The sequence below is a fragment of the Elgaria multicarinata genome, chromosome 19 (genome assembly GCF_023053635.1).
Source record: "Elgaria multicarinata webbii isolate HBS135686 ecotype San Diego chromosome 19, rElgMul1.1.pri, whole genome shotgun sequence".
Taxonomy (NCBI): domain Eukaryota; kingdom Metazoa; phylum Chordata; class Lepidosauria; order Squamata; family Anguidae; genus Elgaria; species Elgaria multicarinata.
The window spans coordinates 17067758-17080565 of record NC_086189.1 but is presented as its reverse complement, the minus strand read 5'-3'; the positions used below and the strand labels follow the sequence as shown (position 1 = coordinate 17080565).

Genomic DNA, 12808 nt, shown 5'->3' with positions numbered 1-12808 from the left:
CCTGCTGTTTCCCCCCCATCAGGACTAATAGCGGCTTAACTGGGATGGGGTGAAGTGGATGAAGAAAACAGCTCAGATCCAATCTCCCAGCTCGACCGGGGCCTCTTTTTTTAGCTTTAAAATGGATGTCAGGAGAGCCAGTTTCCTGCATCCTGCTGTAGTTTGGTGCCTTTCTTCAGCACAGGTTACACTTGAAATCTCTCACACACACACCAGCCAGCAAGGGCTTGCCTTCTGTGCCTTCGTCTTCTTCTTTTGCTCACGTGAATCACGGAACAGGAGGTGACTCGCAAAGAGGTGCGACGGGCAGCCGCCTTTCGAGAGCAGCTCGTTCCCGCTGCATTCCTCTGTCAGCAGCCATCGACGGCACCTGCAGCAGCGATGCCGCCAAATTACTCCCCGGCCCCAGCAGACAGTCGGTGGAAGCGAACAAGAGCAGAACAGCGACTCATACAGAGACTTTGAGCTCATAGGAACTTTGTTTCCTGTGGCACACCGGGGTGGGGTGGTTTGAGGACTCCAAACCCCATCAGGCCACAGAGCATGTGGCCAATGGTCATGGATGATGGGAAGGGTAGTCCCAGACATCCTGGAGGGTGCTATACCTGAAAAGCGGTCCTGAAATTCTGCCCTACTGTCCGCCATTACTCCCTGCAGAAAATCCATCTCTTTCAAAAGAAAATCATCCTAAAAAGACGATGCGCTCACAATCCGACTGCCCAAGAACGGAATTGGTACTTTTTGTTTTTGGTGAAAGCACGTTTCTAGTCCTTAAGCTTGCAAAGGCAGCCAAGCATATGGGCTTATGTAAACTAGGCCAGGCCGCAAAACCCAGCTTTTGCAGAGAACTCGGTTTGCAGCCCTTAACGTCGGGCCCTCAGCCCTCAAAATTGTTAGCGGCGGAGGAGCAGAAAGAGTACGCCTAAGTAGGGCTCTTGGCAACGCCTGTTGAACTTTTCTCTTTGGCTCACCTAGAGAGAGAGAGAGAGAGAGAGAGAGAGAGAGGGAGGGAGGAGGGGAGGAAGTGGAGGTCCTGAGATGCTACTTCTCATCGGCAAAGCCCTCCTAGGCCGAGCTGCAGATGTAACTCTCTCCCTCTCCCCACCCACCCGCCCCGCAAGGCGATCACTCTCTCTGTAGGAGCCTTTTGGCTGCCAATTTCCTTGTGGCATTTACGGCTTCCTTAATATCACTTAATTAGCGGCAGGCAAAGCTGGAGTCTGGCCCAGGGAGAAGGTTTTGCTCTGGTAGAGGCAGGCTGGCGCTCTGCTGCTGGAAATATTTATCTTTTTGAATAAAATGAGCACAATTGGGCCAAGTGGAAGATCAAGGAAGTGGATTGTTTATCTGTTTCCAGAGCAGAATTCCCCGAGTCGGAAGGAGAGACTTGACAGGTGGTGGGTAGCGTGGCGTAGTGGTTAGAGTGTTGGACTGGGAGTCGGGAGATCCGGGTTCTAGTCCCCACTCGGCCACGGAAGCTCACTGGGTGATTTGGGGCCAGTCACTGGCTCTCAGCCCAACCTACTACCTTACAGGGTGGTTGTTGTAAGGAGGAGGATTATGTACAACGTCTTGGGTTCCTTAAGGAGAAAAAAAGGCAGGCTATAACTGTAATAAATAAATAAATCTGCTTGCTCAGGATTCATCTTCCCCATTCCAGCAGGCTGTGCTAAGGGAGAAGAGAGCGGGAGGCAGCACCATTCCCCCAACCCTGCAGGAAAAAAAATAATTCTTTTCCTCTTCCCTCCCCACTCCTTTTTCCTCGTCTGTCGTGACTTTTCGATTGTAAGCCCGAGGGCGAGGATTGCCTTCCTTTATCGATTTGTTAGCCCCGGGAGCCTCTTTGGCTGAGCAGCGGGATCAAAATACGCTAAATAAATAAATCCACTGGGCACGATGGGAGTTCAGCGTCGACATAAAAGGCTCGTCGGGATCAGCCTGGGGTTCACAGGTTGTCTCTCCGAAGGCCGCCCGGTTTGCCTCCCCCGGAGCACTTTGACGCTTCGTCCTGATTGGACGCGACCTTCGGAGGAAGCGAGGCGCCTCCTTTCCTTTTTCAGGCGGGAGCGTTGGCGTCAGCCACTTGATGTGGCGGGGGGGGGGGGGAAGACATCTCTTGGGCTGTCTATCAGAGAAATCTTCCGTTGATCGATGCTGTGCCCCTTTCCTCCGCCATCCTCCCTGTGAAACACTCCACCCCCCACCCACCCCACAAGCCATGGATCGGCCAATATGGCTCCTACAACTCGGAGGGGCAAGAAAAGCAGGTGTTCAGACTGCATCCAGCCGGAGGTAGCCGAGCCTTGGCGCTCAGCACTGCTGGATGGGGCACGCCGTCAGGAGCCGCCGTCAGATGGACCGATGGCCTGATCCGTGTTGAAGACGTCCCCTGATAAATACCCCCCCCCCGGTTCTGCAAAAGACCCGCCGCAGGTCCGAGGGCCGGGCGTCACGGCTCTGGCGTCTCTCCAGAGTGAAGCGAACCGGTTGGGGAAAGGCTGAGTTCGGCACGTGCCGGTGATGCGTCGTCCGGACCAGCCGCTGGGCCGTTCCATCACTCCCTTTTATTATCCTACCCTGTATTTATACATCGGGGTGGGGTGGGGGGAGCAGTATAAAATGGCGTTAAAATAAACTGGAATGAGTTTATGAGCAAGGGGTGTGCAAAAATATGAAAGTTTTAAAAAACCTGCTCAGACCAATCAAAAGCAGGTATTCAAAAGCAGCAAAATTTAATACCTTGGTCAGTCCAAAAGTTTATTAGGAAGCTGCCTTATACTGTGTTGGTCCATCTAGTATTGTCGACACTGACCGGCAGCATGGGCTGTCTAGGAGTCCAGGCAGGTTTTTTTGCAGGCCTTCCTGGGGGTGCCGGGAATCGAACTTGGGTCCCTTGACATGCAAAGCTATTGAGCGACGGCCCCTGCTTGGAACGGAGAGGCCTTGCCTGCCTTGCAGGAACAGGGGTCATACAGAGGGGCTGCAACGGAGAAGACCCTGCTTCTTCCGGAGGCCAGTTTGGACTTCAGACCAAGGCCTTGCTTGCAGATCTTAAACTCCCAGGAGGAGGAGGTCACAGCGGTGTACGGAGGGTCATCCCCATCCCAACAGCCCTGTAGCGTAGGTTTAGACAGGGCTAGCATCAGTAGCTGGTGCCCTCCGGAGGTTTAGGAGTGCATCTCCCATCAGCCCCAGCCATGGTTGGGGATGATGGAAGGTGCAATTGAAAATATCTGGAGTTGGGGAAGGCTATTCGAGGCGCTGTGCTATGTATGGGTGTGAAATGGTGTCTATCTAGACTAGAAAGCCTCCCGTCCTGTGTAGTATAAAGTGTTGGTTATCGCCTTTAAAGCCCTACATGGTTTCGGTCCAGGCTACCTGCGGGACCGCCTTCTCCCGTACAATCCGCCCCGCGCACTCAGGTCCTCTGGGAAGAATCTACTTCAGCTAGCAAGAACTAGATTAACGGCTGTTACCCAGAGGACCGTCTCTTCTGCTGCTCCCAGACTGTGGAACGGCCTGCCGGAGGAGACTCGTCAGCTTAACAGTCTACTAGCATTCAAGAAAGCTATAAAGACTGATCTCTTCCGGCAGGCCTATCCAGTGGAATTTTAAGGTGTTTTTAGAATATTTTTAGGATGTTTTTAACAATGTATATTATGTTTTAATTGAGTATTACGTATTTTATCGTTTACTGTTGTTCCCTGCCTCGATCCAATCGGAGAGGTGGGCAAAAAATATTATTATTATTATTATTAGCGGCTGGAGCAGATCCTTACGCAGGTGGGGAGGGAGCACCTGGAAGCCCAAATATGGTTCTTTTTCTGTCTAAACATGCTTTGGATTTTGCCCTTCCTATTCCCCCCCCCCAGCCCAAGCTAACGGTTGCACCTGCCCTGAATTAGCATGCAGGATTTGGGGGTACCTGGCCACAGGAGGTGTGTGTGTGTGTGTGGTTCCAGCGGATCACATACCGCCCTGGTCATAACTATAGGTCACTCGAAGAATGGTTGACCTAGAAACACGTCTCTGAAATGCTGAATCTTCCGTTTTTCTATACGTGTGGATATAAATATTTGTCCTGCAGTTTGGAGACATTGAAAAATCCATTTTAAAAGTCCGGATCCGCGCCGAAGCCGGCTCCCTTTGTAATGGTCCCCGGAGAAGGGGCCGGAGGGGTGGGGGGGTGGGGGAGAGGTGCAGCTTGTCATATCTTATATATTTTTCGGCAATTGGCAAAACGGAGGGCTCTTTTTTTTAACAACAAAAAAAGCCGCTTTTTTTTCTTCAGCTTGCGGTCAAAGAGACGTGCTTTCTTTCCTTTTCCCTTTGCGTGCAAACTGCTGTCTTTCTCGCAGTATCAGCCACGCTCTCGCCCGTACGAGGGTAGTGCCCCTCCAGAATAACTGCGTCAAGGTTTTCTTTTCGAAGATGCTGCAGTATTTTGCCAAATCTTTTACCACTAGCCTTAAAGAAAAGAACCTGTTGTCCCTAATATCCCATTTCTCAGAAGGTGGGATTTTGAGACAAGAATCAAGGAAGGACATTTATAATAATAATAATAATAATAATAATAATAATAATAATAATATTAATAATAATAATAATTTATTTCTTACCCGCCTCTCCGATTGGATTGAGACAGGGAACAAGATGCATAAAATACATCAAATACTGATTAAAAACATAGTATACACTGTTAAAAAAACATCCTAAAAGCATACTAAAAGTATCCTAAAATTACACTGGATAGGCCTGCCGGAAGAGATCAGTCTTGACAGTCCTTCCCCCCTAATACGACCACCCAAGTGGGGCTTGGGTCTCAGCATGTCCCCCTTCTGTAAAAGGGAGCATCTGTATTCAACAATCTATGAAGTGCATGATGGGAGTCCAATCATTTTTTTTGTTTATTTATTTATTTAGAGTATTTTTATCCCGCCCTTCCGCCAAAAGGCTCTCGGAGTGGCTTACAGTGTATCAATAAAGAAGACAGTCCCTACCCTCAGGCTTACATTCTAAAAAAAAGACATGACACACAAGGAAAAGTGGATGGGGAGGGAAGAGGGAGAAAATAAAAAGACATTAAGGAGACTGCTTAGGCTGGTGGGAAGGCCCTGCTCTGTCCTCTCATCTCCCAATGGAGGGGCAAACCAACAGCTCCTTCCCCACATGGTGAAGATGTTAGCCCTGTGGGGGGGGGGGGGGTCCAACTGAAGCAGGCTGTGATGGTGCCTGCCTGCTCCAGTCTCCCTCACAATCATGAATTTGTACAGCTGGGATGGACAACTTTTTTGCCCCCAAGGGTTGCAGGTTAAGGGTTAGGGTTTTTGCTTTCGTATTAATGTTCTTCCAGTACTGCAGTGTTTATCCTGTTTTTCGCCTGACCTGTTTTATTCCATGCTTTAACGTGCACCCTGTCCAGAGAACTCTGGCTGTTGGGCGTCGTAAAATATGCAACCGATAACTAAAATGCTGGTGCGGCTTCCTTCAACGTCTGCGTGCTTGGGATTGCGGCCTTAAAAAAGAAGCAGCAGCAAACCCAACGTCTCTTTGGAATACCGCAATCCTGAAAAACCTTTCTCTCATCCCTGTCTTTTTTGCCCAGGCGTGACCTTCTCAAGAAAGCTCCGGGCAAGCGCCGTCTGGCTGAAATGTTGCAATCCGAATACTCGAGCGGCTTGGACTTTCCGGCCTCCAAGGTCAAGAGGAAGAAAAACCGGGCAAAACCTGGGAACCAAAGCTGACCCTGGGAGTTCTCGACCTTCTCCTGTGGTAGCTGAGACTCCAGAGGAGCTGCGTCTGGGGACGGAGCGAACGGCAGGAAGCGATCCGGGAGCCGTCATCAGAAACGGCGTTTTTTGGAAGGCTGTTCCGGGGAAAACACAAGCCACACTTCTGAAACCCCTGCGTTCCTCTGTCCAATTAAAGGCACGTTGGTTGCGAGACACCTGCTGTTTTCCTGGCACACGCGGCCCAAATTGGTGGCCCGTGAGCTCAGAGCTTGGGGTCGTAGGGTGGGTCAGATTCCTATGGGCTGCAAAGGGGAACCTTCAGCCCCCGAAAAATGGAAACTGAACGGGCAAAAAGATAAGATAGGACTTACTGGGGCAGTTGTAGTGCCCCAGTAAGGCTAGGTTAGGGGCAGTTGTGGTTCTTTCTGGGTTGCAGGTGTGGTTGCTCCCCTTGATAGTTCATAGAATCATCGCATTGTGGAGTTGGAAGAGACCACAAGGGTCATCTAGTCGAACCCTCTGCAACACGCAGGAAAAACAGACTCATAGAATAGGAAAAATGGAATCATAGGTGTAGCAGGGGCTTAGGAAAAAGCAGACCATGGGAAGCTGGGGTGGGCGGCAGTCCTAGGAAAGAAGAAGAAGAAGAAGAGGAGGAGGAGGAGGAACAGGAGGAGGAGGAGGAACAGGAACAGGGTTAAGGAGAGCAAGCAGTGTCGTAGCGAAGGCAGGGCTCACAGCAACACAGCCCCGACACTCTTTCATGAGCAGGGACACTGACGTCATCCGTCTCACACCCCTCAAACTCCTCTCCTCTCTGAGGTTCGCTGCAATTCTCACAGGAGCTGGGGGAAATTCATTTTCTCAGTCTCAGTATATCGTTGCGAGCTATCCCTGTTGTGATGCAAAGCATTATGGGATGGCTTGAATGGCCAATGAAGACCCCTTCGCTTTGGGGGCTCATTAGTTTGTATCATTTCCTACGGAGCAGGAGTGTGGAGCCTCCTCGGTCACGCGAGCCACAGCTGGCCCTCCGGGGTTCTTTTGACCTCGCCCCTTTCCCCAGCCACGGATCGGTTGGTGGTTTTCCCATTCTAAACGGTTGAAGTAACTTCAGTCCCACTGAAACCAGCATGGCAAGCGAGACGTGAGTCAGTTCTGGGCGACGAACCTGAACGAGGAGACGGTAGAGCTGGAAAAAGCGCACCAAAACGATCGCTCGGAGCAAGTCCTCTACGAGCTGAGGCTACAGCGTTTGAGGCTTTTTTAGCTTTGGGGGGGGGGGGAAAGCGAGGAAGTGGGGGACATGTTAGAGGTGTACAAAATTATGCCCGGTGCGGAGAAAGTGGAGAGGGGGACCGTTTCCTTTCTCTCTCATAATACTGGAACACAGTTCAGGGCCAGCCCTACCGTTAGGCAGTGTGAAGCAGTCGCCTCAGGCGGCAGGTGCTAGGAGGTGGCAGGAAGGAGTTGGAGGAGAATCCTGTGGGTCACACGCTGCTTGCTCTGTGCCCCCTAACCTAGCCTGCTGCCTTCAGGTGCTGTGAAGGATGTTGTCCCAGGGCTGAAGAAAGCTTCAGACACCAGCCAGCTTTTTATACGTGGAATGGAAAGGGGGGGGGGGGCATCTTGTCTTCTGCCTCAGGCAGCAAAATGCCTTGAGCCGGCCCTGATGCCGGATCATCCCATGATGCTGAATTGCAGGAGATTCAGGACGGATCCAAAGAAGGACTTCTTCACACAGTGCATAAACTACGGAGTTTGTTGCCACAAGGCCAAGTGACAGCCACCAGCTTGGCTTTAAAGGGGCGTTAGATAAATGAATCAAGGATAAAGATATTGATAGCTACTTGTTATGTTGGTTATATTTTACCTCTGGTGCACGTAAATACCAGTTATTGGGGAACACGAGTGATGTTCATTGAGTTCATGTCCTGCTCGTGGGCCGTTTGCCATTGTGGGAACAGAATTCTGGATTGTAGGTCTGATGTAGCCTGACTCATATCATTTTTTTTTTAATAATTTATTTCCTAAGACCTGGAAATGACTAGCCCAAGCTATTTCCTAACTAGCCCATTAGCCTCAAATCTCTTTCACATGACACCTGTACGCTCTCTGGGAGAAAGTCCCATTGAACTCAATGGACTTACTTCTGAGTAGGCATGTATCAGCTTCCCCTGCCCGTGTATTTATTAATTTTGTGCCGTCTCTATCCTATTTTCATTTACACAGAAGCCTCGGGCTGTAACCTTTCCATTTTGTTGTGCGTCTGCGTCTATATATGTTATTTTAAATTGATTTTAAACTTCCCTTTTCCTCGGCGCGGTCTCTAGCTCCTTCCCGCGAGGACAAAATTCAATCTTACCATTCCTGGACGTGTTGGAAACGGTTGTCGTTCATTAACGTGCGAGGTGGAAGAGGCCAGGAGGTACAAGGACAATTAAATAGCACAGAATGTCTTTGATTTGCATTTCTGGCTGTGTAAATGTAAGAAAAGACGGCGGCTAGATTATTTCTAAACCCCCCTTCTGCCTCCTCCCTCCCTCTCGCTCTCCCTTTCGAAATGAAAAGCGCAAGTTGTCCCTTTGATAGATTTTTAATATGATTTTAAAAGAGTTTTGTTTGGCCTCATTCTTAGGCAATGAGATTAATTTAAAGCACTTATCCTCTGGGTTTAAATCAAGCCATGTAGGTTTTTGGGACAGAGGGCCTCTGCGTTGGCTGGGGATTTTGTTTGCAATGCTTCTTGAAAGAGACTTCGTTCTCACTTCATTAACCCTGAGCTGGGTGCAACCTACCCCGCCCCCACTCCAGCTTTTCACACCCTTCTTACACACACACACACACACACACACACTCATACACACAACCTGGGAATTTACCAAACTCACCCCCCACCCTGGTATTTCTTTCTTACAAAAAAACCCAATACCTTCCAAAGCACCAAAAGAGAGAGAGACACATTTGACTCACTGAATTGCTGTTGTGTTTCTTTATATTTCTAAAATTTATAAACTGCCGTCCATCCACGAGGGATCCCAGCGTGATGTACAAGACATTAAAGCGAGCAAAACAAGCCAATTTTTAAAACACACACACACATGCACAATTCCACGTGAATAGGCCATTTCAACCAGAAAGTCAAACAAGATGCAACCATTGATTCAGGGTTTTTTTCTTTAAAAAAAAAAAAAAAGAATTTAAATGTAAAATGCTAAAATCTGAGTGTGTTAAGGGGTGAAAAGAAACGTTTTAATTTGGTGCCGGAAAGGAAACAAATCGTCAGGGCCGATCGTGTCTGTATGTTCTAATACGAAATATGGCATAAGAAACTCCCTTTAAAGTTCTCTTTTCATATTTCTCCCAACTTTAACAGGGATCTATTAGGAGCGTGGGAGGGGGAAGAGAAGGGGTGGCCCCGCCCACATTTAGTTCTGGCTCCACCCATGTTTGGCTTTGGCCCCGCCCAGTGTTGGCTTTCAACCCCCCCTCCCCAACAGACAGAAAGAAAGGCTCCCCACCTTTGGTTCAAAATCCACTGGAATATTAAAAAAAAGGTCTTCACTAGCCAACGAAAAGCAATGGAAGACGGAGCCAGCCATCAAAGCTTCATGGGACTTAGTGTTCTGTGATACTGGGGCAGCCACTAAAAAGGCCTTGTTCTTTGCCCAACCTACCTTCCTTCTACCATCGGTGGGATATACAGAAGAACATACTTTGAACAATGTATCCTTAACTTAAGCAATGCACTGAATAGGAAGAAGTGGTGACAGACGCCAGTTTAGATGGCTTAAAACAGCAGCAACAAAAAGACTGAGAAAATTCATGGACGCTAGCCATGACAGCTACATGGGATTTCTCTATAGGAGGGCAGCCGGTCTCTGAATACCAGGTGCGTCAGATGATCAAAGAAGAAAGGACGTGTCTCCTTCGTTCTCTGCTCGCAAGTGCCCAAAGGCACCTGGCTGGCCGCCACAGGAAACACTACGTTGCATCCTGAGAATCTCTGCTTTTCATTTGAAAACGAGCAATCTAGTCTCTAGTCCTTAAGGCTCCGAAGATCCAGCAGGGCAGTGCCCGTGTTCTTAGAGGTTTTTCGGAACGTTCTCTTCTAGGTAGATACAATGGTAGGAAGTTGGGCTGGGAGGCCTAATGCCCACTCTCCTCACTGGCCATGGTCTACTTGAAATGAATAGATCGGCATTTCCTTTGTGGAATTCTCTCCCCCAGTGCTGTTTGAAATCGGTTGTAATGGAGACGTTTTGTCTTCTCTGGCTTGGATCCAGATTGATGCGAGATCTACTGCACCCTTGGATCCAGATTGATGTGGGATCTACTGCATCCTGGTTCCTCTCTATTCAGCCCTGGTTAGGCTTCATCTTGAGTATTGCATCCAGTTCTGGGCACCACACTTCAAGAAGGATTCAGACAAGCTGGAGCATGTTCAGAGGATGATCAGGGGTCTGGAAACAAAGCCCTACGAAGAGAGACGGAAAGAACTGGGCATGTTTAGCCTGGAGAAGAGAAGATGGAGGGGAGACATGAGAGCACTCTTCAAATACTTGAAAGGTTGTCACACAGAGGAGGGCCAGGATCTCTTCTCGATCCTCCCAGAGTGCAGGACACGGAATAACATTCTCAAGTTAAAGGAAGCCAGATTCCAGCTGGACATCAGGAAAAACTTCCTGACTGTTAGAGCAGTACGACAATGGAATCAGTTGCCTGGTGAGGTTGTGGCCTCTCCCACACTAGAGGCCTTCAAGAGGCAGCTGGACAGCCATCTGTCAGGGATGCTTTATGGTGGATTCCTGCATTGAGCAGGGGGTTGGACTCGATGGCCTTATAGGCCCCTTCCAACTCTTACTATTCCATGATTCTACGATTCTATGAAATGGACTTCCCTCCATCTTCTTCCCACAGCAGACCTTGCAGCCCCCTGAAAGTGCTACACGGAGAGTCAGGAGAACCTGCTGAATGGTGTGAGCTGTGATGTTGGGGGGGAGGAAGACCCCCCCCATTAAGGCGGTGGGATCTTCCTCAGGCAGAGCCCTTCCCCCCCACAACAGGCGGATCCTGGATCCAAACTTCTGTTTTTTCATATTTTAACTGCGGATATTCTACGTTTGCAAACTTTTATGCTGTAAACCACTCCAAGATGTGTGTGTGTGTGTGTGTATATACTTCCACCAGCAAGTATGAAGAAGGCCAGGCATAGCCAGCTCGACGCACGCGGCCCCTGCTTCGATTGAGAGCACTTCTGCGCGGCAGGCTGCAAGAAAAGCCCGTTTCTTTGGCTCTGAGATCCTGCCGGTTTCACTCTTCACCCCAAGTGACCCTCTGTGGGTCTTGGTGTTGCTCATTCACTTTCCCTTGCCCCCGTCCCTGCCTGGATGTGTGCCTGGCATGCATATCTTTCTAAGCAGCCTGGCCTTCAGTTTGGGGAGGAGATGGACGGGGTGGGTGGGGGGAGAAGGGGGGGTTGGTTGGTTGGTTGGTCTGACAGAGGACTGGCGTGCTCTTTAAAGAGCTAAGCTTCGCAACCCATCTGTCAGCTCCCCAAGACGGGGGAACGGCTCTCCGCCTTGTCCCGGTGACCAGCTGCCGGGGAGAAGCTGGCCAAAGACAGACGAAAAACACATTCCTCTCCTCTTCCTTTCTTCCTTCTCCCCCCCCCTTCCCCTCTTCTCCTTTCCCCTTTTCATTATTACTATTAAAGGCTGAAAGCGTTCCATTTAGCTCGGCCAAAGCGATCATTTACGGCCATTATCCGTTTTTTTTAAAAAAATATAAAGATGAGCGTTAATAATTCAAGCGAGCGAGCTGGGGGCCACTGCTACGCCTTCCTTCTGGTCTGCCTCCCTGGCCACGCCTGCCTCTGAAGCTGCAAAGAGTGGGGGGGGGGATTTGGGCGAGGAGGGGAGCAGAGGCCGCAACGAATTTTGGCCTCTGCCAGGAAGTGGTCCAAAAGGCGGCCTGTAAATGCCAGCACTGACCCTACGAGCAGTGGTGCAGCCCAAGGGAGTCCGAATCAGGGGCAGCGTCGAGGGTAGGCACGGCGGGGCATGTGCTGAGGGTCCACACCGCGGCAGGGGCCCACGGACAGGAGCCCCTTGCAATTGATGCTCCTCTTCCGCCTTGCAACCTGCTTGTTCCGCCTGCCTCTCGCTCTGGCCCAGACACCGGCGGCGGTGGTGAGAAGGAGATGCCACACAGCCTCCTTGCTCTTTGGCATTGTGGGAGCAGTGCTGAGGAAGAGGAAGAGGAAGAGGAGCGAGAGCAGCTGGTGACCACAGTGGCAAGGAAGTAGGCTCACTCAGGGAGGGGGCCCGTGGAAGCCCTCTGAAACCTGGATCCGGCCCGGTTGAACATCCACAGAGCAGCAGGTGAAGCAGAAGCAAACTCCGTTCTAGTAGTCTGGACACTCCCATGATTTCAGGAAGCCTAAAATGCAAAACGGGCCCTCTCGGAGGGTTTCTTTTTCATCCGCGGCGGCAGGCCGTTTTATTGTTCGAAGGTATCAGGAATGGAGAAGCAGTGGTAAAGCACGGATTGGTGGTTGATCGGGAGAAGAAGACTTAGTGGTCTAATACACCTGGCTGTCTGAACCTCCCCCTCCCATTGCAGCGGAGGCTGGTGGCTCCGATGTCATCAGGGCAGGGAATCCGCTCCGGGTTTCAGCCAGAGCTCTAAAGGAGTCATCAAAGCTGCACGCCCACCACCTCCCAGAGCACGTAGCTTAATAGCAAAGCATTTTTGCCATACTTAAGGGCTACTGTGGCAAACGCTTCATCGGGACATATTTATTTATTTAAACCGTTTCTTGGCCACCTTTCTTTCTGATCTTAAAGTGTGGGCAGGTTGATATGGGTGAAGGCGGTCCTTCAAGGAATCTCGATCCTCTCAGAGTGCAGGACACGGAATAACGTTCTCAAGTTAAAGGAAGCCAGATTCCAGCTGGACATCAGGAAAAACTTCCTGACTGTTAGAGCAGTAGGACAATGGAACTAGTGACCTAGGGAGGTGGTGGGCTCTCCCACACTAGAGGCCTTCAAGAGGCAGCTGGACAAGCAACTGTC

The 12808-nt window shown here is 50.2% G+C and overlaps 1 protein-coding gene across 1 annotated transcript in view; it reads left to right on the top strand.

The window, feature by feature from the left end:
* DDX31 (DEAD-box helicase 31) overlaps positions 1-6068 on the top strand; it is a 54213-nt gene extending 48145 nt beyond the window's left edge. The window contains exon 20 of the mRNA XM_063144687.1: positions 5606-6068. Coding sequence (XP_063000757.1) covers positions 5606-5744 — 139 coding nt within the window. The 3' untranslated portion in view covers positions 5745-6068. The remainder of the gene's footprint in view (positions 1-5605) is intronic.
* Positions 6069-12808: the final 6740 nt, after the last annotated feature.